General features: G+C 36.7%; 1 protein-coding gene across 1 annotated transcript in view; it reads left to right on the forward strand.

The window, feature by feature from the left end:
- Window positions 1-23,302, forward strand: part of LOC110092685 — a 32,253-nt gene extending 8,951 nt beyond the window's left edge. Inside the window, exons 5-12 of the mRNA XM_020817332.2 lie at window positions 1,862-1,966; window positions 2,145-2,252; window positions 2,445-2,516; window positions 2,607-2,657; window positions 16,297-16,359; window positions 16,442-16,566; window positions 19,823-20,012; window positions 22,432-23,302. Of these exons, the coding sequence (XP_020672991.1) occupies window positions 1,862-1,966; window positions 2,145-2,252; window positions 2,445-2,516; window positions 2,607-2,657; window positions 16,297-16,359; window positions 16,442-16,566; window positions 19,823-20,012; window positions 22,432-23,139 (1,422 nt within the window). The 3' untranslated portion in view covers window positions 23,140-23,302. The remainder of the gene's footprint in view (window positions 1-1,861; window positions 1,967-2,144; window positions 2,253-2,444; window positions 2,517-2,606; window positions 2,658-16,296; window positions 16,360-16,441; window positions 16,567-19,822; window positions 20,013-22,431) is intronic.
- The last annotated feature ends 538 nt before the right edge of the window (window positions 23,303-23,840 follow it).

Here is a 23,840-nt window from a genome sequence, read left to right on the forward strand (position 1 = left end):
ATTAGACCAAGAGATTTAATTAATTGGATCCTTAATTGGAGTCCAATTAATGTGATTGGAGAGAGAGGGGTGGCTGACCTTATGGAGAGGGATTTAATTACTTGGAATTGTGGGCCCATGCAATTAATTAAATCAAGGGACAAATCTGAAATTGATTTTAGATTTGAGGGATTAAAAGAGTTACCTAATTAGGGGAGGAAAATTGGGAAAGGAATTAATTCAAATCTATTTGAATTTGAATTTAAAAATCCCTCCAAATTTTATCCTCCTAAATTAGGAAAGCATTCAAAGCAATTAATGGGAGGCTAGGGGATGGATGTGGGAGGATAGTGTTAGGCGGGCTCCTCCGGTCCTTACTCTAGGCGGGCCCCACATGGAGTTAATTCAAGGGTTGGAGGGAAAATTTGAATGGAAAGGGGGGGGGATTTGAATAGAAGGACTGTTTAGGGATTTTGTATGGGGATGAGAGTTAAAGAGGGGGAAAGGGGGGAATTAGGGGATCATCTTGAATTTGAATGAAAAGTTTGAGATCTCATTGTGTGCTTGGGCTCTAGGGTTTGCTAGAGACTTGTGGAGAGTTGTTCTTCCTCTTGAATCGAAGGACGTTGTATCTTTCTTTGTTTTCTTGCATCTACTAGTGAAGATCTTGCTTCGTTTCTCTTATTTCCACTGTTTGGTGCAAAAAAATCTGCTGCGAGGGTGCTGTCAAACTGCTGGGACAGCAGTTTTTCTGGTGGTGGCGATAAGGTGGGGAACGGGTGGTGGAGGAGCGCCTAAGGGGCCGGCGGGTTTATGGTGGTGGTCGGGTAGGGGAGATTAAGACGGGCGGCGGGGTGGAATAGGTCGGTGGTGTGGGGAAGAGATGTGGAGATCGGAAGAGATAAGAAGAACAAGAATTAGAGCCGCGAACCTAGGACCCTTCCAAAGGTTAACAGGTATTGCGATTGCCCACACCTTGGGCCTTTCTTCTTCTCAAACACTCAACTTTGAGGAAGACAAAGAAAATTTAGAATTTGTATTAATCAATCATCATCCAAATTCCAAATAAATAAGGAGCCATATATATAGGCCTTGACATGACAAAAGGAAATAGACTAGAATGCCCCTTGGGCTACAAAAGCAAACAAACTACCCATGGGGGTAAAAACGGAAAAACTGAAATATAAAAAAACTAGTACATAAAGTGCATCAAAAGTATAAACTCTCCATCATGGCCATCGTTTTCCGATGTCTCCTTTGATAAATGCGTCAGAATCTCTTGTCGATGTCCCCATCAAAAAGAAGATAAATTATAGCTTATCTTGATAAAAGAAGTTCCCATGCGCTTAACTCTCAAAAAGAGGGATTGTTGAGGTTTTCGGCCAACACATAGCGGGAGAAAATAAATTTCATTTCAAAAACCATTTCAAAGTATGCCTTAGAATCCTATATATAGTAGAACACTAATGTTACAATTAACTCGTACGCTTATGACATTTAGAATAACACATAATCTTTCTACTTCAAGATAATGCAGATACTTAATAAGTGATATAATTGATAGTATGACTTATATGGTCTACTTTAGAATATGGTATGAAAAATAAAGTTAGAACTTTAGGGCATAATATGACAACATAAACATAACAACATTATAAGATGTGACATCATAATATAAGATAACACATACCAATCCTTGTATCTTTACTTTTGGGCTCCTTTTATATTATTTTGCTACTTATCATTGATTTGTGAGTTTTATTTCATCATTTTCAATGTTGTTCTGTCATTTATTGCTCTTATTTAAATCTTTATATTTCTCATTTTGAATCCTGTTCCGTCCTTGTTGTTTTTCTTGTTTAAATGAACACTGATACTGCAGGCTGGCTGTGGTGCCGGGAACACAATCTTTCCTCTAGTTTCTACCTACCCAGATATTTACATTCATGCTTGTGATTTTTCTCCACGAGCTATTGCCTTAGTCAAGGTTTGAATTCTCTTTGTGATTGTCTTCTTTTCTAGTATGGAACTTTTCATCTAGATGTTTATTTCCCAAAATTAAAAGTGTCTTATTTATTTCCTCTAGATGTTTTTTTTTGTTTTGTTTCGAGCCATAGATACTTTTTATATTTGCTTCTTATTTTTAAAGACAAATATGGTGGCAGGCACATGATAGCTTTAGAGATGATCAAATTAATGCATTTGTTTGTGATCTTACATTAGAAGACCTAAATGATCTGATACCATCTTCGTCAGTGGACATTGTGACCATGGTGAGTAAATCAATTTTTGTATTTAATGTATGTTTACACTGCTTATAGGTTGGCTTTACATAAACGATCATTGTTACATGAATATCTTGTGCATATTTTTATGCCTTTGGTCTGGAATTTAGATTATTTTCTTTTGTACTTTCTGTTTTTTATCGGTTTTCAATATATATGCAAAGTTGACACCTTAAGTAGATTTTTGTGCTATCTGCAGTAGCTCCTGAGAAGATGCCGGTGGTGTTGCAAAATATCAGGAAGGTTCTAAAGGTAAAAATTGCCTCTTATATCATTAACAAATCATCACGAAATATTATATTTTTCATTTTTTTTTAAATGTGATTTAATGATCTTTTTCAGCCCAATGGCCACATTCTAATCCGGGATTATGCATTTGGCGACCTTGCTCAGGTTGGTTTATGTAATCAGACCTCTTTTCAACTGCAATTTTTGAATTTGATTGTGCCTTCGGTCTTCTTTTATCAGTTAAATTCTTATCCTGAAGCATTCAACAGTTAGAATGTTGCAGCAATGGTTAATGGCAAGCTAAAACGTTTAATTTGCACTGTTTGGCTAGATGGTTAGCCTAATTGATTTTAATTGAAAATTAAGTAATTACCTCAATAAGTGTGCTACCAAATCCAGCATAGGAACTAGCTACAATACAAGCTGATCGACCCAATCGGTAGTCTCAAAAGGCATATAATTGTGTATTTACGTGTTGACGCATGTACGAGAGCCTTCCATTTTACTATAGGTTGGGGAGAGGACAAAAATTTGTCACACATGAGGGTATGAAATTTGTAGGAAGTTCTCACACACACATACGTGAAAAAATAAAAAATAAAAAAAATAAAGTTGATATAATATAAAAATATAAGAATTATATATATAGAGTGAAATGTTTTGGAAACATGCCTCCATTTTGATGGCTCCTTTTCATTCTAAGCTAAGCTTGAGTTTGAATGCAATTGAGTCAAAGCACTTGGCCATATGCCTTTGGTTGTTTGGATATGATTTGAATTTTCAAAACACTTGAGAACGCGTGGGTTCAATACCATTTTGAATTCAAAGAATCCAGAGTCCTTGTATAGAAAGTTGGTCGTTCAAACCTAACTATTGATCGATCGCCTCAAAGAAGAACAAGCTAATTGAGAGAATTTCCTTGAAGAAACAACAAAAGTTGGTTGTGCAAAGCCATAAAATGGCTTAACAAACATGGATTCTGATAACATTATGCGTTTGAATTAAAGCTTGGTTTAAGGTTTAAATTTGAACTAGTTGAATCAAATTTGCTCGTGACGAATTTCAATAAGCACTCCACGTACACAAGAGGTGTAATTCTGCCTGAAACTAACTTTTGGGCATATTTTCTCAATAAATGAATTATTGGTATATAAAGTTAAATTTCCCTATATATATGACCACGTGTAGTAATAATAATAATAATAATATGTATAAATATGTTTATTTATCTATGGCAAATAATAATAATGTGTGTGTATATATCTGTGTGTGTAAAGTTGAATCTTTCTATTTGTTAAAAAGTAATAGTTTTTATGGGGAATGTTGCCCCCTCATGATTTCATTACTCTAACCACCCGAATGCCGTGGCAAAGTTAAAAAAAAAGTGTCAAGCGCTCCCTCTAATTAAAAAACCATAGCGGGGGTGATGGATTATTGAGTACAATATTGCTTTTAGCAGGTCTTTTTGGGAAGAAAGTGGGGGCTTGACCTCCATCTTATTGAATTTTTCCTTAAGTTTGAGGGGGGCTATTAGATCGGGTTCCTCCTGGACCGGTCATGCCGATCCTTTCCCGGACCAGTTCTTGGGGGCTAAATTGGAGGGGATTAATTAAGAAATATTTCATAATTGATGAAAGCAAATTTGGAGACTGATTTGGAGGAGGATTAATTAAGAAATATTTAATATGGTAGATTTTGTGGCTGATTTTGAGGGGATTATTTAGGAAATATTTCCTAATTGAAGAGGGTAGAGTTGGAGGTTGATTTGGAGGGGATTAATTAGGAAATATTTCTTAATTGAAGAGGGCAAATTTGGGGGCTGATTTGGTAGGGAAATAATTAAGGAAATATGACAGATTTGGAAGGGAATTAGGGGAGAGCTGTTTTGGTATTTACCATTTATTTTATGTCTTAAGTAGGGGGGTTTTCCTAGAGTTAGGGTTATGTGTTGTTTGCTGAAATTAGATTGTTCTTAAGGTGTTTGAGCTCTAGCCGGCGGCTAGAGCTTTGGGAGAGTCGGATCTTCCTCTCCAATTGAAGATCCACTTGTATCTTGTCTTTTCTTTCATAAAACTTTCAATTAAAAAAAATATTTTTGTGTGTTCTATTCACGATTTTCTTGTTGTTCTTTTTTCTGAAATTGCTGAAATCAAGTTTCAGCTTAGGATTTTCCCTAAATTTATGCAAGCACTTCCTATCAAATTGGTGTCAGAGCAGTTTCCTGGGCTGAAATAGAAGTCTTCATCGCTGATTTCGGCTGCATTTCCTCTCTTATATTGCGGTTTTGTTGTTGTTTGGAGGCCAAATTCTTATCGAAGTTGTTTTTTTGCTAGTGGAGCCTAAGCCCGGGTACCTATTGTAGGAAGAAAGGTAGAAGCATTGGAAGGTGAGATTGGACAATTGAAATATGAAATTTCCAATATCCAAACTCAACTTTCATATTTTAAAAGTCAAATTTCAGCCATCCACGAGAATATTGATGGAAAACTTTTCTTCTTGGAGGAGATAATGAAGAAGTTGCTCGAGGGCCAACCCAAAATGGTGTCGTCAGAGCGAGAGAAGCCACCGACAACCAAGGAAGTAGGAAAAACTATAATCCGATAAGGTAAAGGGAAGATCATGAGGTGAAGATTCTTGAGGGAGAAGAGAGAATTCCTTCCCTAGAGCTTATTGCTAAGGAGGACCTGAGTAGAGGGTATGATGAGAGGCATGAGAATGTCAAACCTAAAAGAATGGGTGTTGAATTTGAGAGGAGAGGGGCGAAATTTGAAAGGGGAGGTGCTAGTTATGATCGCAAGAGTGCTGAATTTGAAAGGAGAGGGGCTTATTATGATCAAAGGAGCGCTGAATTTGAAAAGAGAAGGCTTGATTATGATCTAATGGGTGCTGAATTTGAATGGAGAAGGTGAAATTTTGATGAAGGGTTTGGGTACGAGCATTACGAGCATAGGGGATGATTGGGATACCTGGGGGTAGGGGTGTCAATTTCGGGTCACGGGTCGGGTTCGGGTCGAACCCGGAACTGACCCGGGTTCAAACGGGTTGACCTTAACCCGACCCGGTTAGGCAAACGGGTCGAAAATCCGAACCCGAGTCGGGTTCGAGTCGGGTTTTCGTGTCGTGTCAAATATTGACACCCCTACCTGGGGGAAACCAACTCCTTGGGGAATGAGAAATTATGGAGAAAACAGGGGTAACAGAGGAGATCCGAGGATGAGGAAGTTGAATATACCTATTTTTGAGGGAGAGGATGCACATGGGTGAATATATAGGGTGGAAAGATATTTTACTGTCAATAAATTAATCGAGGAGGAGAGACTGACGACAACCGGGATATGCTTGGAGTGGGAAGGGTTGGCATGATACTACTGGATGGATACGAGGCGACCCAAATGAACCTGGAGGGAGTTTAAGAATTGTTTGTTGGAACGTTTCCGAACTAGCAGATCAGAAAATTTTTAGGGGTGTCAATTTTTGACATGACCTGAAACCCGACCCAAAACAATCCGGGTTCGGGTCGACTCGTTTGTGAAACGGGTCGGATTCGGGTTAAATAAACTGACCCGTTTCAAAAAATGGGCCGGATTCGGGTTGACCCAGCAATCCGAAAATGACCCAAAAACCCTCTGCCTGCGTTTGCTGCCCACCCTGCCCGGTCGAACCCGAGTCCGTGTGCTGCACAGTGCCGCCCGAACTCTGAAGCGTTGAGTCACGTCCCGAAGGCTGAAGGGTCAAGTCGTGTGCGTCTCGACTCCTGATGCGTCGATCGTTGAGTTGCACGCATCGCGCGTGCGCGGTGGCGCGATTCGTCCCGAACCCGAAGCGTAGTTGGCTCGCCGCATCGCGTGTTGTCACCACCGCCTGCTGCTGCTGCCGATGCGCCGCCGGGAGTATTTCAAAAATTAGGGTCGGGTCATGTCAACCCGGCAACCCGTGCTGGTCTGGTTCGGGTTGAAAAACCGACCCGTTTACAAAAGCGGGTCGGGTTTGGGTTGATTCGTTTAAAGCCAGGTCAATTCGGAACTGAACCCGACTCGCTGACCTGAATTGACACCCCTAAAAATTTCTATGAGCAGTTATTTGCTTTAATGCAAGATGAAACTATAGTGCATTACCGTGAGTAGCTTGAGCACCTAGCCAGCTGACTAGACTGGCTTCTAGAAAATATACTGGAGGGGAACTTTATGAAAGTGCTCAAGCTAGAAATTCGGGCAGAAGTTAGAGTGATGAAGTCTCCTGATTTGGGAAAGGCTATGGAGCTAGCCTAGTTAGTGGGGTATCAGAGGTATCTTGAGAGAGGGGCTGGAGGCAGCAGTTCGGGGTGTTCGTACAGGATGATCACAACTTTTTTGGCCACTACGAAAAAACACGCGATTACCGTCAGACTTTATGCGGAATTTTTTGCGTCGGTAAATACGACGTTTGTACAGGCGCATAATGCGAAGGAATACTAACGGCGTTTTTTCTGGCGCATCGTGCGACAGAAAATTTGCGACGTCCAATGTCCCGGTCATTGCGCCGGAATATAGCAACATTTCATTCTTACCGGCGGACGTTACGGCGGAATATGTCCGGTGCATTTACCGGCAGATATTATGATGGCTATTTTAAATTCAACGACTTGTAACCGGCGCAAAATGCGCCGGAAGACATTCCGGAGTCTAGGACGCCGGAAAAACAACCGGCGAAAGCCCTATTTTCGAACCCGTGCCCGTTTGGCTGCTCATTTCATTCAATCATTTCTCTCGCATCTCCGGTGTCTCCCTCGTTGCACCAATGTCGCCCACCGTAGATCGCCGTCATCGAGCTTTGTAGACGTTCATCAGACGTGGCCGACGATCACCGCCTTCGTCGCCGGCGAAAGCCCTATTTCCGACCGTGAGTTTCGGCCGCCAAAAGCTTTTCCGCCGCCTCCCGATTTCCTGGATTGTAAGATTTTTTTATTCATGTTATTTCTTTTTAGACATTTGATATAGGATGCATATTGCAGATGTTTTTATGTTGAAAAAATTTTCAAAATCAATTTGGATTCATGCTGGGTAGGTCTATTATGGAAGCCATACATTTTTTGAGAGGTTTGATGGAGAAATATAGAGAGAGTAAGGAGGATCTACATATGATTTTTGTTGATTTAGAGAAAGCATATGATAAAAGTACAAGAGGAGTGCTATTGAGAGTTCTTGCAAAAAAAAAGTTAATAACTCTTATATTCAATGTTTTTTTGTTTATAAACTTTTCAATATCAATTTGGATTCATGCCGGGTAGGTCTATTATGGAAGCCATACATTTTTTGAGAGGTTTGATGGAGAAATATAGAGAGAGTAAGAAGGATCTACATATGATTTTTATTGATTTAGAGAAAGCATATGATAAAGTTTCAAGAGTGCTATTGAGAGTTCTTGCAAAAAAAAAAAGTTAATAACGCTTATATTCAATATTTTTTTGTTTATAAACTTTTCAAAATCAATTTGGATTCATGCCGGGTAGGTCTATTATGGAAGCCATACATATGATTTTTGTTGATTTAGAGAAAGCATATGATAAAGTTTCAAGAGGAGTGCTATTGAGAGTTCTTGCAAAAAAAAGTTAATAATGCTTATTCAATGTTTTTTTGTTTATAAACTTTTTAAAATTAATTTGGATTCATGTCGGGTAGGTCTATTAAAGTTCCAAGAGGAGTGCTAGTGCGATATCTTGCAAAAATATGTATGTATGAGCTATTACTTGTGTTAAAACCATTGATGTCAATCTAAAACTAAAATGAAAGATCGACAATTTGTGCCCCCTCCAAAAAATTTCTTGCTCCGCCACTACATACAAACTAGTATATGATTTTAAAGTAGATTAGAGTTTTCAAAAATTTCGCCTATGACTTAAAACATATTCTAAGACTTATTAGGTATAAGCTTAGTCTCTGACTTCACAAGATATCACTTAAGGATTTAGGCCTAGTCCAATCTATGAATTTTAAAGTTGAGTCGTTGACTATAATTTTTTTAGGTCTAGCCTATGGTTTACATTGCAAACAATTATTATTAGAGGCAATGCTTTAATGGCTTTAGCATTGAGGATCCTAATCTATTAGGATATGGTTCAACATCATTCACAAAAGAGATTAATAAGCCATCCAAAAATTTCCACCTAGCCTTCCAACACTACTTCATTTACATCATTCTATCTGTGCCATCACCTCCATGCATAGTCATCTTAGGACACCTCATGATATTCTTTTAGTTATTACTATATACACCACTAAATGAGGACCATCATAATTTTCTACAATCACCTTAATGACTTCCTTGCATTGAATCACCTACGACTTTTAGCTATTACTTGTGTTAAAACACAAGGTGGTTTGCCAAATAATTTCTTATTCAGTTGGATTGCATCAAGGATAAGCCTTAAGTCCATATCTTTTTACTTTTGTCGTAGATGTTCTCACTAATGTTAATATCTCTATATATTCAGTTTTAGATCTACTCAAACGAAAATCCATTACTTATTTGCTCTTATATGTAGGTTATGAATATTAGAAATCAAAGAAGTTGGATGTATAACCGATTATCTTAAGGACGAAAGACATTAACAGATGAATTCATTAATGGGGTGAACATTTTAATTACCCAGCTTCATATCAGAAGGAATGTTTCGATGTCCATGTTCTAAACATAAAAATCTAGTGCACCTAAAACCAGATGATGTAACTGTTGATCTGTATCGTAGAGGATTCATGCCACGGTATTGGTATTGGACTTCTCATGGTGAGTACGAGCCACAATTTGATTATCAATGCGGTCCTTCTATAAGTACTAATATAGCTGAGGCTGAAAATATCCGACCAAATCTTGAGGAATTAGTTCATGATGCAACTGGAATACAATTTGAACAAAATACAGAAGAGTTACCGAATAAGGAGGAACATAATTTTTATGATTTGTTGCATGCTGCCCAGCAACCAATCTGAAAATGGTGCACCACTCACTCAGAGTTATCTGTTACTGTGAAGATGTTAAGCATCAAGGCAGAATATAATGTTGCTTGTGAATATTTTAATCAATTCATTGGGCTGCTTAAGAAAATCAATCCGACAGATAATTTAATTCATACATATCTATATCGGACAAAGAAGTTAGTTTCCAAACTTGGTTTGACATACACAAAGATAGATTATTGTGTCAATGGATGCATGTTATACTTTAAAGAAGAATTCTCAGAGATTGCATGCCGTCATTGCAATGCACCAAGGTTTAAACCCAAATTTGGAAATAGAAGTAAGCAGAAGGATGTGCCTGTTAGTAGGATGTTCTACTTACCAATAATTCTGAGACTACAACAGCTATATGCATTCATGAGATCAGCTGCACATATGAGATGACATAATGATTTCTTTCCACAAGAAGGTGTTATCACACATCCATTAGAAGCAGAGGCTTGGAGACACTTTGATCGTACACATAACACATTCGCGGCAGAACTAAGAAATGTCAGATTAGGTTTATGCGCAGATGATTTTACTACATTCAGTCATTCTGCTACACCGTACTCATGTTGGCCCATGATACTCACTCCTTATAATCTTCCTCCAGAGTTGTGTATGACTACTCCTTTCTGACACTTATCATTCTAGGGCCACATAATCCAAAAGTGAAGATTGACGTATTCTTACAACCGTTAATTGACGATTTAAGTTTATTATGGGAAGAGGGAGTAAGTACATATGATATATCCACCAAACAGAACTTTACACTAAGAGCAGGATTACTTTGAACAATTTGTGACTTTCCTGCATATGATATGCTCTTAAGTTGGAACACTTCAGGCAAGTTAGCTTGTCCATATTGTATGAACATATAAAATCATTCACTTTAAAGTATGGTTGGAAGAACACTTGGTTCGATTGTCATCGAATGTTTTTACCTTCAAGTCATCCTTTCAGGCGAAATAAAGAACTCTTTACTAAAAATAAAATGGTGATGTTTTAATCTCCTCCAAGATTAAGTGGTGAAGAAAATTTTGAAAGAATCAGGTTCATGCCCACCATAATAGATTCTCCAATATTAGCTGAGTTCAGATTGCCATGATATTGTGTCAACCATAATTGGACCAAGAAAAGTATTTTTTGGTCGTTACTATATTAAGCAATGTTTTCATAACCGGACCGGACTGGCCGGTTCAACCGGTTGAACCGCGAACCGGTCGGTCGGCCGGTTACGGTTCAAATCAGAACCGGGAAATGCAAAAATCGGTGTTGGACCGCTCGAACCGGCGGTTCGACCGCCAAACCGGCGAACTGGTCCCGGTTTCGAAAAACCGGCCGGTTCAGCAAACGCGCCATTTTAGCGGAGGAATGAGGATCGGACGGCTGAGATGCTTCTTTATGCGAAAAATGAAAAATCTAAACCCTATTTCATTCCTCTTCTTTCGATTTCGACTGCTCGGTTCTTCACGACGTCTCTTCTCAGACGCTCGTCCGGTCGCAAACTCGCGAAGGCAGAAGCCGTCGTCACCGAAGAGGAGAGCTCGTTCGCGAAGACAGAGGGCAAATGAGCTTACGAGCCTTTTATGTATGTTTTTAACTTTGTATCCTTTCATTCCTTTGTTTCTAAATTAAAAAAAAAAAAAACTCAAAATCACATACATGAATCAATGGCTGTTTTCTTTTTTCATGTATGTTTTTAACTTGATTTTCCCATTCTAAAATGTAATTTTTTTTTCGAATTTCAGTTTGCTGGGCGTATGATCTTCGGCTTGGAAATCAAACCGAAAACCTGCATTTCTTCCACGGTTAGTTCAAATTTCGGTTTACTCATTGAGCCATTTTCGGATTTTCCTGTCTTAGGGTACTTTTAATGCATGCTGTTCGTTCTAAAGGAAGAAAATTTGAGAAGGCTAGGGGTAGGAGAAATAGCAGGGGTTTTAGGGATTGAGCCTAGCTTTCTAGTAGTGATGAAAATAAGCTCAATGCATGAATTTTGTCATTAAAGTTGGTGCAAATCGAGCCAAAGTATCTTGTATTCAGATTGAACTCATAATCTATGTCATTGCTGAAGAATCTACAATTTTTTATATTAAAAACCTTTTTCATTAAATATTCTTGTAATATTTGCCATCAAGGACTTATCAGACATGTCTAATTGTGCTTTTACATGACAATTGTGATCAGCTCATACAAAATTTTAATTTTTTTAATAATATTGTTATTTATTACGTCATCCGGTTCGACCCCGGTTCGACCGGTCGAACCGTGAACCTCTCCTTCCTTCGGTTCGTTGTTCGGTTCGGTTCTGAAAACCTTGATATTAAGAACAAACCTGATTAGACATAATTTGAATGTTATGCATATAGAGAAAAATGTTTTTGATAACATTTTCAATACAGTTATGAACATCAAAGATAAATCGAAAGATAATATAAAAGCAATGATAGACTTAAAAGTGATTTGTAGGAGGAAAGCTTTGGAATTGAAGGATGGTGGAGGTGAAAAATTTCTCAAACAAAAAGCTCCATTCACATTAACTTTAGAGCAAAAACGAGCAATTTGTGAATGGGTGAAGATCCTACGAATACCTGATGGATATTCTTCCAATCTAAGCAGGCGTGTTGACATAAGATCAGGGAGATTATTCGGATTGAAAAATCATGATTGTCACATCTTCATGCAATGTCTACTATCAACTGCTTTTAGTTATCTGCAAGATTAAATTTTAAAGCCCTTAATCGAACTAAGTGTATTCTTCAAAGATTTATGCTCTTCTAAAATAAATGTAGAGAACTTGATTCTTATGGAGCAGCAAATTCCTTTCATTCTGTGTCAACTTGAAAAAATATTTCATCTAGGATTTTTTAATTCTATGGAGCATCTACCAGTTCATTTACCATATGAGGCTATGATTGGTAGACTTGTTCAGTATAGGTGGATGTATCCTTTCGAGAGATATTTAACTAAACTTAAGAAGACTGCTAAGAATAAAGCACGACCCGAAGGCTCTATCTGTGAAGCATATTTAACATACAAGACAATTCAGTTTTGCTCGTATTATTTTGAAACAATGTCTCAATCAGGTGAAAGTTCAGCACCACAAAATGTTGGTAAATCCTATAATATATCTGTATTCGGTGGAAGTGGTGAACCTGTAGGCGCTAGCACCATGCGCTACTTGACCGATAAGGAGATGACAGTTATTACATTGTATATCTTGCTTAACTATGATGAAGTTGAGGGCTTGGGTAGTTCCCTTCATATTGGCGGCTCCGTTCCCATACTGAGCACAGACGACGTTTGTAATGAATTTTAAATATTTTTTTTAAATTTTTCTTTAATACAAATATTAATAGAATTATCTTAATTCTAACAGAAAGAGATGCTGGGTAGAGAACCTACTCCTGTAGAATTGCATAGTCACACTCATAAGCGACAGCATGATCAACAATGGATTGATTAGAGAGCAAGAAAAGCCCATGTAAATATATGTGTTTAATAATTTCTATTTTTAATTTAATTATATATATTTATATTCTACTTTCACAAGAGGAATATATACAGCTTCGAGAGAGTCATGCCGCATCAGGTGAGGGCTCTTCTGGCGTCCCTGTTGAGTATTCTGAGTACCGCATCTGGTCGCAAGCCGTTAGAGGAATGCAACTTGACAGAGTTTATGGTTGAGGTTCGCAAGCTCTGGTATACGATGGGATGACCTCCTCTACTGCATCCAGCTTCGCATCTAGTTCACATGAGTCCTTATATACTCAACAAATAACTGCCCTTCAAGCAGAGTTAGAACAAGTAAGGAAATCACAAGCTGATTGGCAAGTTCAATTGCAAGCACAGGTTCAAATGCAGATTCAGGAGCAACACAATCAGTTGTTGGATGAAATGCGCAAAATGAGGGAGCAGTTGAGTGGAAAAGAGGTAGCTCCAGCTAAGGAGGAGTCCACGGATTCAGAGTAGTTTAGTTTAGTTATATGAGCTTGTTTATTTCTTTGAATCTGTTTTATTGAACAATCTGTGATGTTTTTAGTTGGTTGATGCTATTGAACATTTTGTTTTAATGAATATTTATGTTTTTGAGTATATGTTGAAGTTCTTGACATATGTGATGTATATATCTGTGTTGTGGAACTGTTATTGTATTTATTTTTATATATTTGCAGGTGTGGAAATTCGATTGTTGGCTAGGAAGGCTATTTTTTTGTTATTGCTATAAGTTTGCGTCGGAAATTCGACGGAAACGACGATACAACGAATCGGTGCAATCATGCCGGCGTTTTTTTTTTTCCGCCGGAAAAGGGTGGCGGCAAATGCACAGGAAGCTAGCTAGTCGTAGCTTTAGTTACGACACACCTTACGGCGTCTTCTCCGTCGGCGTTTTTCGACGCAACAATGGCGCCAGAAACAAATCGTAGCTTTAGTTACGGCGAACCTACGACGTTTTATCCACTGGTATTTTCCGTCGGATATGTACGTCGTAAAATTCCGGCGTATATATCGCCAGAATAATCGGTTAGAAAACGACGTTTTGGCTAACATATTTTGCGTCGGTAATGCGTCGGAGAGTGCGTCGGAAAGGTTTCCGGTGTCTTATAAACGTCGGAAGACATTTTCCGACGCGCACCAAACCGGCGTACCGAAATCCGACGGAAATGCGCCGGAAACCAAGGCCTTCCGTCTTTTACGTGTTACCGGCGAATATGGTCCGCCGGTAATACCTTGTTTTCCTGTAGTGGGCATCCAAGGAGCTAACATCGGGTATTCTTAGGGAGACTTCGAAGGAGAAGATGTAGGAGGAAGGCTTGGGGAAAACTTCAAGAAATTCACTGAAACGATGCTACAAGAGAAGAGGGCAAATGGGCTATGTTTCAAACGTGATGAGAGGTATACACCAGGGCAAAGGTATAAGGACCAAACTCTTCAGGTTCTCACTTGCGGACAAGGTGGGTCTTTGGGAGGGGGGTATTATTAGATCAGGTCCCTCCAGGATTGGTCCTGCATGTCCTTTCCTTGGCTGGCTCTTGGGGGCTAATTTGGAGGGGATTAATTAAGAAATATTTCCTCATTGAAGAAGGCAGATTTTGGGGTTGATTTAAGGATTGCTTTGCCGAGGATTAATTAGGAAAATTTTCCTAGTTGAATAGGGCAGATTTTGGGGCTGATTTAGAGGGGATTAATTATGATATATTTTCTAATTAAGATGACAGATTTGGGGGCTGATTTGGAGGGGATTAGTTAGGAAATATTTCCTAATTGAAGAGGGAAGATTTGAGAGCTGAGTTGGGAGGGAAATAATTAAGTAAATATGGCAGATTTGGGAGGGAATTGGGGGATGGATGTTTGAGTATTTGTCGTTTATTGTATGTTTTGAGTAGGGGCTTTTTCTAGGGTTAGAGTTTTATGTTGTTTACTGAAATTAGATTGTTCTTAGGGTGTTTGAGCTCTAGCTGATGGCTTGAGATTTAGGAGAGCCGGATCTTCCCATCCAATTGAGGATACACTTATATCTTGTCTTTTCTTTCATTAAACTTTCAATAAAAAAAATGTTGTGTTATATATCTGATTTTCTTGTCATTGGTTTTCTTTGAAATTGCTGAAATCAAATTTCAGTTAAGGCTTTTTCTAAATTTCTGCAAGCACTTCCTATCAGGGACTTTTCTATCACACAATAAGCTCGATGCATTTTTCCACTTCAACTATCCAACTTAAATTCTACTAATAATATTTCCATATAGTTCATCATCACTCCAAACAATAGATCCAATATATATGAAACGTGTACTCTTATTAATGACTTGATCACCCAAAGTCGCAATCCCCCCACTAGATCAATTACTACTAAAAACACACTGCATATCTTCGGTTTTAGATCTACTGAAACGAAAACCTTTGAACTCTAAGGTTGACCTTCATAATTCAAGTTTACCTTCAACTCCCTCTCTAGTCTTATCAACAAGAAAAATATCATTAGTAAAAAGCATACACCATGGTATAAACTCTTGCAAATTTCTAGTGAGGACATCCATGACTAAAGCAAAAATATATGGGCTTAAGGCTGATCCTTGAAATAATCCAACTGAATAGGAAAATACTAGGCTGATCCTTGAGGAGAATTAAAGGGAGTGGATCACTTATTAAAGGAGGTGGGGTAAAACATGGAGCAGTAAATTCATGTTTTGGGGGAAAAATAGGAGAGTTATATTAGGCCTTTTGGTGGTATTATTTTTCTTCTTCATGCAGATTTTACGAGTGTTCTTGCTGTCCACTGTTTTTTGTGAGGGATTCTAGCGGCGTCTAGAGATTGGGAGAGAGAAGGTCCTCCTCTCGAAAGAGGACTTTTTTATCTTGCTAGTTTGTATTTGCTTTCTTATCCAGTTTTATTTTCTGAAATTTACTGTTTGTTCATTGATTTTTGTTGTTCATGTTTAGACAATGTTTCAGAGTGCATAATCCGACAGGATTTTTCTCTAGGAGTATTTACGCTCCTGTAATACCAAAGAAGTCATATCTACGTGAAAAACAGATCACTTGAAATACTGTCTTTTCTAATAATGGGTTCAAATGACTAGTAACTTGAAATACGGTCTTTTCTAATAATGGGTCTTTCTATACAGTAAAATTTCAAATGACTAATAACGTGTAATTTCACATTTTTCTCTAGTACATTATTTCAGATTATGCAGTATGATCTTTCCTTAATAGTGGAAGACGTTTTGTTAGGCATGCATTTTTTTATATCGTTCTTCAGTCAATTATTTGTAGTATTTTCCCTTTAACTTTTTTTTTTTTTCTTGATGATCATTTACCATCACTAGGAAAGGCTCACTATCAAGGAGCAACAGATTAGTGAAAATTTTTATGTCAGGGGTGACGGCACTGTAAGTAACTTCAACCTATTTTTAATCTAAATTAAGTTTCTGAATATATATTTTTCATCTGTTTTTTTATCCTCCTTTACAGAGGGCATATTATTTTTCAGAAGATTTTTTGACAAATTTGTTCAAAGAAAGTGGATTTCATGTCAAAGAAGTTAGCATTTGCAACAAGGAAGTTGAGAATCGATCGAAGGATTTAGTGATGAAGAGGTGTTATCGCATTTAGGATAAGAGTGTATTCTTTTATTATCTTTTTACAACAAGGAAGCACCACTCCATTAAAAGTCCAATTCTTTAATCCTATTTGTTCGTATAGTAGTAGAAGCGCCTTCTGCTAGTTATATGTAGCCACACTACTAGTAAGTAGCTCTATATTAAAGAATTTTGGCACACATTGCTTTGATTAAATTTGTGTACAATAATTTCTCTGCTGGTTGACATTGTTGTGTTACTCTTTTAACATCAATGTATCACATTCATGAATCATAACTTTTTTTGGCCTGTTAAAAAAATTGATAGGAAAAGGTTGCAACACTAGTTGTACAACTTGACATAAAACCTTTTTTGCAAGCATCAAAGCAAATATATAGTCTCACAAATCTTTTTCTACCACACAAATTCTGGGCTTGGGTTGTAAGAACAGAAATAGTTGATTCTGGATTACTGCGTGCAATTTCATGGAAGTAGTCCCAAATTTTATTAAATTGCTCTTCCTCTTTCATATGGACAATTTGACAAGCTTTCTTCAAAGTCTTCTTTGCTTGACTTTTGAAACATGTAGTTTCAAGTCATCAATGAATTCTTTTTTGAAGACATTATACTTCATTTAGGGACTGATTTTGATTTTATCAACATATGTTTCTGCAATGATTGTGGAGTTCAAAGTCTTATTGTGATAATCTCATGTACATGTGTGCTCTTGTAAAGATTGAATATGTGAATTGCTCCCTTGATGTTTTTAAATATATATAACAACCTCCTACAAATGGAGAGATTATTCTGTGCGGACACCGAACGGGAGAACCGTCCGGCACCTCTTGGTACCGAGCGCGGTACACTTTTGGGTTGACGTGACATATTTTTATTGGCCTCTGGACGACGTCTGGACTGAGCACAAAAAAATTGTCCCTACAAATGACTCGACATCTTTTGTCATTCTTGACAAATTTAATCTTTTTTATTGTCATAATTGACCAATTCTGAACATCTTTGAACTTCTCCTTGCTACTGAAAAGCATGGCAACTTCAAAATTTTTAAATGATGAATCTGTTCTAGGATTGAAGTATGACCATATTACAGTTTCATCTTCATCACCATCATGAATATTTGCATCATCAGCCGAGTTCATACAATTAGTGTCGCAATCTTTTCCCTTTAAAATTTTAGTAGAATGCTCATCAGAAGATTCATTGTTTTCAAATAAATTGACATCATCTTGCATCTCATAATCACTAGGCAGGGGGGCGCCAAAAATTTTCTTTGGTCTTTGGGCTGCTGGTTGCTCTCGGGTTGGACTTGGTTGCTTGGTTTTGAGCTGTGTTTTTGGGTTGCTTTGTCCTAGCTCATTAATGTTTGAGCTGCTGTTTGAGCTCATTAAGTGGAGTAGAGTTTGGTCCTTTCCCCTTCCCTTGGTCTCTTCGGTATCCCCTCATGGTTTGGCTCCCCTGGCTGCTGGTTCCGGTCCCTTTGCTGCCCTTTCGGTTCTCCCCTGGTGTTGTTTCCCGTGAGCTGTTCCTTTTCCCTTTGCTGGTGCTGGTTCCGGTTCCTGTGCTGCCTTTTTGGCTGCTTTCCCGTGGCTGCTTTACCAGGTTCCTGTGCTGCCTTTTGGGTGCTGTTATGGATTTAATTCTGGCCTTTCTGGACTGTTTCTGGACAGCAACTGGCCTTCCAAATTCCCTTATTTTAATTAGCTTAATTAATGGTTTTATGGTGGTTGTTTGGCTACCCCTTTTATCCTATATATATGTGATGTTTTTGTAATATTAGAAAGAGTTTATGAAAGGATGATATATGATGTTATTTTTGGAAGCCAAAACCTGCGGGTTTCTTTGTGGAAAAGCTTGAGAGCTTGTCCCACCTCTTTCTCTTCTTCTAGGAAAGCTTGCGTGCTTCTCCTCAATTTCATCTAGGCTTCTAATCTCTTTCTTCTCGCCGCAAGTGACCACCCCACCTGTATCTTTCTTTTCAACGATTGTCAAGCAGCTTTAGGAGTTTATAATTAGATTTTTGGAGATGAAAACTTGAGGTTTTCTTGGATAGCTTGCGAGCTATGCCTCGTCTCTTCGTCTTCCTCTAGTAAAGCTTACGAGCTTGTCATCTCCTTCGTCTCGGCTTCTTACCTCTTTCTTCTCTCCGCAAGTTCGACGCCACTTGTATCATTCTTCTCAAGGAAATGCAGTTTTAGGTGTTTATTTTTGTACAAGTTTTTAAGTCATTTTATTTTATAAAAGTGAAGTTGTTTTTGGTTTAAGTGTCATTTTATGTTATAAATGTGGTAGTTTATGTGTTTTTTATATCCTAGGAAGCATTTCTTTTTGCTTGCAAAAATTTGTAGTTTTTCCAAATTTTTGCTTGCATCATTCGTTTTGGTTTAGGATAATTAAAAGTTTAGTTTTATTGAAATTACCTCTCTGTCATCCATAACCCGACCATTTATCCAAATTTTTTTGTTAAAATCTTATCTTTTTTTCTTAGTTGTTAATGAAAGTATTAGTTTGATCCCCATGAATGAGTCAAGGGACCCAATTGGGAATTTTATATAATTTGGGATTATTTTGTTCATTTTCTCTTTTTAAATTTGTGCTTGCATGCCTACATTTCTTGATCCATAATTGAAAAATCTACAAATATGTACATGAGATTCAGTGCAACAGTATATTTGCACATTTACTGGATTTGGATCTGCAAAAAAAAAAAAAAACCTGGTTTTATAGCTAGTTATCGTTTCACATTGACTATCAATAGTAGAGCGTTTTCACTTTTTTTTTTGGTGCTTTTGTATCAGTCTGACACTTTGTTGCGTGTTAGTTTTTCTGAAGAATTTGTTTTGGAATATATCCTGTAATGTGAAGCACTTGTTGATGCTGTTGCTAAATTTGGTAGAAGGCATAGTTTTATATTACTCAGTGCAATCTTTGTTAACTTTGCAATGGAACTATAATAAAAAAAGTATAAAAATCTATCCATAAGTTTGTTTGCATAGAAAATTTACCGCAGTTATGTAAGTTTTAAGCTCTTTTTAACTTTTGTGGTTTTAGTATGCCAAAAAGTGTAATTGTACTTCCAAAAGAAACGACCCATCTTTCACTTTTAATGAACATTATTGATATAATTAAAAAAATGAAATATTAATCTAAAAAGTTGTATACATTCAACTGTGCCTTGTAAAACTATCTATGTTTTTTCTGCATAGATGGTTTTCATGTTTTTATGCTTTTTCTGTTGATCTGGCTCTTTTTGATGCAGGCGCTGGATCCAGGCAGTTTTTTCTCTAAATTTTGAGAAGAATGCGGGATTAGCAAGAAAATCTGAACTAGAGCAAGGCGAAGAAAGGTTTGATCGGATAAATTCTTTGAAAGATTGCACAATTGATGCTGAAGTAGATATGTCAGAGAGCATTGTTAAAATGTTCGATCCTGATCCATCATTGAATGAGGTGCTTCTTTTGAGTCCTTATTACAAGAACAATTTCTATTAATCATTTTTACTAGAGGCTTGCATTCCATTTACTAGTTTGTGCTTCTTTTGTTGACTCATAAAATTACAAAATGTTCTCCATCCTGGAGTAATCAACTAATATAAATCTGTGTATGATTGAAGTGCTGGATTTTTAATTCTTTTTGAACATCACGTAATTCCTCAACAACAACAACAACAACAATATAAAGTCTTTGCCCCACTACGTGGGGTCGGCTGCATGAATCCTTTTTCTTCATTTTGTCATGTTAAAAGTCAAATTCTCGTTTAAATCTAATAAATAAAGATCATTTCTAATATTTTATAACCAAGTCTTTTTATGTCTACCTCTATCTTTTCTCAGTGGGCTGAAACTGGAGTGTGTCATACTTGAATAGTTATTCTATGAACTTAGCTAATAATTATTATTCTTTTCGATGTGTGAGTGATTTCCTAATCAATTTCTATGATTTTCATTTGCTGAATTAGCCCGCAAAAGAGTGTGACAAGCCATCAAATATGTTAAAGACATGCATCTTCTTCAACACTTCATACTTTCAAGTGGCTTGATACTTGATGCGTCACTTTATATGTTCATTTCACAGATAATCTTTAATGTTTCCGTGGTTTTGTTTGTTTAGTACTCTAATCAAGATGAACAGAAAACAGAACTTCCATATGGGTATATTGAATCAATTAGAACAAATTATTGATCTTTTAGTTGAAGTGTGCATTTGTGAATGATTGTTGTCGGTGGATGAATGAAAACCACTTGAGAATGAGTGATTACCATATGGTTTGATTTTGTATTACTCCAAAATTTGAGAGAAAAAATTTCAAATTTATCCAAAATATTATATCCCATTTTTTTGCAAATCTTAGAATTCATAAATAATATTTTTATAAAATCCTATAAATTGTACTGATCATTTTATGATGTAAATATAGAGAAAGTTTTGAGTATATAAGTTTATATGAATTAACATGGTTTCGATTAAATTTTTCTAATGTTAAACCTTAATAACATTGTTCACTTGGGTAATATACTGTAGCAAATCCAACATTTTCCACTTATCTGTGCATGCATTGGTTGATGAGGAAATTGATGTTAAGGTAGATTAGGAATGATGGGAGTAGATTAGAGAGCTTTATTTGGCCAGCCCCTACACTCCTTGGCTAATTGGCTTGGCCAACTACTCATTCCATACATGAGGTACTTAATTAACTCAATTAAGTGACATACCAGCCAATTGACATATAAAATTCACATTACAAATATTAAGTCTTACACATATAATTACAATACCATATGAAATTTTCACACACATAATTAAGTAGAAATATCAATAAAATTTCCTAGCTTACGTTACGGTCTTCAACTTGTTCCTAGTGATGAGTCCACTTTGCTCAACTACAATTTTTCTAGATTGAGCTCTAGTGGGTGGACCCTTTCTGTCATCTGATGCTTTTGATGCTCTTGGTGATACCCCAAGAACCCTGGCCATATGTTGAAGCGGCGAATAGAGAGTAAGCAATATGCGAGTGAAGGAAAGTAGAAGGAAACAAAGGGAAAAGCTGAGTTTTGGTGATAAAAATTCGGTTTTTTCTGTATTTTTTTTCATCAAATAGGAGTAAGAAACTTGAGATTTATATGAGGATTATTTTGAGGGTAAATTGAAATTTAATTGAGTCGGAAGTTAGAACTTGAATTTAACGAATGTCGTTAGCGAGATAGTTTATTACTTGATCATTCGTTGACATGCTGAATTAGGTAAGATATGCGTCTTTAATTCATAAATAAAAAAGGTTCCCATAATTGAGTATAATTTGATTTGTTCAATCGATATATAAGTTAATTTTATTAGAAATGACGTTTTTTATTAGATTTAAATGAGAATTTGACTCTTAATAGAAAACACTGAAGAAAATGATTCATGTAGCCGACCCCATGTAGTGAGATAAAGACTTGATGTTGTTGTTGTGGTCATCATCCTTTTTATAGAAATATTAAATAGGTTACAATTTTCATGTCTAAAAATATATGTAATAAGAAGAGAAAGTGATGATAACATCAAGATACTCAAAATATGAAACTAAATAAAAATAGCTACAGAAAGATTATATATATGAATAGGTTGACCATGTGATAACTTATATTGGTGGGGCGACATAGGAGATCTCATTTGGAGGCAAAAGGGTCATGCAGTTATCATGTGTAAGATATCCTATACATGTAAGGGAGACAATGATATAAAAGTTTCTATTATCTGATCTTATTCTGAAATAATTTGTGTTAGTATCTTTCATGACAGAGAACTTATACTATTTATTTTGCATTTACATTATATCTTAATATCCTCATATGGTTCCTGCTTTATAAACAACTCTCTTATATACAGATCAACATTATCAAACCAGGAAGCTACAGCTTCAGGATAAGAGGACTTGCCAGAGAATACCAGCACACCTGCCAATCAACAGGCCTCATGCTATGGGAATCTGCTCTTCTCCTGTGCAATCTAATCTCGGAAAACCCCTCGATTGTCGCCGGAAAAATGGTACTGGAACTTGGTTCTGGCTCCGCCGGTATCTGCTCCATGATTTCTGTTCAATTTGCAAAATTTGTAGTTTCCACTGATGGTGATTCTGAAGCTCTCAAACTCCTTCAAGACAACATTGCTTCAAACCTTGAGCAAAATCTAGTTCAAAAGATGGCTATTAGAAAGTTACTATGGGGAGATAAACAAGACCTGGACGCCATTAAAGAGCTTGATTGCTATAAAGGAGGCTTTGAAGTCATAATTGGTACTGATGTTTCTTACAGTCCTGAAGCCATTTCTCCATTGTTTTTCACTGCTAAGGAACTGATTCTGAAAGAAAGTAATGGAGGATCAAAACCTGCTCTTATTCTGTGCCACATTCAAAGAAGAGTTGATGAGGATTCGATCGTCTTGGTTGCGACCGAACTGGGGTTCGGGCTCAGGGATAGATGGGTCCATGGAATGAGCCTGAATGATGGTGTTATTAGCTCATGGTTTGCTAGTGGTTCTTCTTGCTGGAATGATTTTCAGAATACACCTTTGACAATTTTGTATTTTGAACTCTGAGATTACTTATATATTTGCATTTAGGGTTTGGGGAGGATGAAAATGTTTATGCTTTTATAATTTATTTTTTATCTTTTCCCAGTTGATTGATGGCTGTATGGAGACATTGAGATTTTTCTTTGAACTCCGTCAAATTTGAGTAATTTAGAAAATGCTTATCACACTTTTGCTTGAATTGTTAGGCTTTGTAGTGTGGGGGTGCTTAATTGTGATTTATGTTATATTTATTTTATTTAATCTATTTTTCTTACAATTAAAATATGTATGGTTGATGTGTGTAATTTTAATTTTTCAATAATTTTATTGAAAAGAAGTGTTCAATTTCAAGTTGACTTTTGCTCGAAATAAAAATTGTTTGATTTTTTTTAGCTATAAATTTATTTGTTTTTTTTTTAATATTTTGAGTGAATTTAATCGTAAATTTACTTGCGTGTATCTCGAATTAATGATGCAATTACACTTAGGCTTGATTTGGGAGAGCTTTCTTATTGTTTTGTAAAGTAGCTTTTTAGTATAAAAAATTCTAATTAAAAAAATTTAAAAGCTTGTTTTAGAAAGCAAAATAGAAGCTATTATAAATGAAGCCTTAGAGATATATACAAATTTTGATATTCTAGCAAGCAATTTTGAAATAATAATAAAAAAAAAATGGCATGTCATATTAAATAAGTTGAGTTGTACATAATTTTAGCAAAAAAAAA

Source organism: Dendrobium catenatum, unplaced genomic scaffold (assembly GCF_001605985.2).
Source record: "Dendrobium catenatum unplaced genomic scaffold, ASM160598v2 fragScaff_scaffold_313, whole genome shotgun sequence".
Classification (NCBI taxonomy): Eukaryota; Viridiplantae; Streptophyta; class Magnoliopsida; order Asparagales; family Orchidaceae; genus Dendrobium; species Dendrobium catenatum.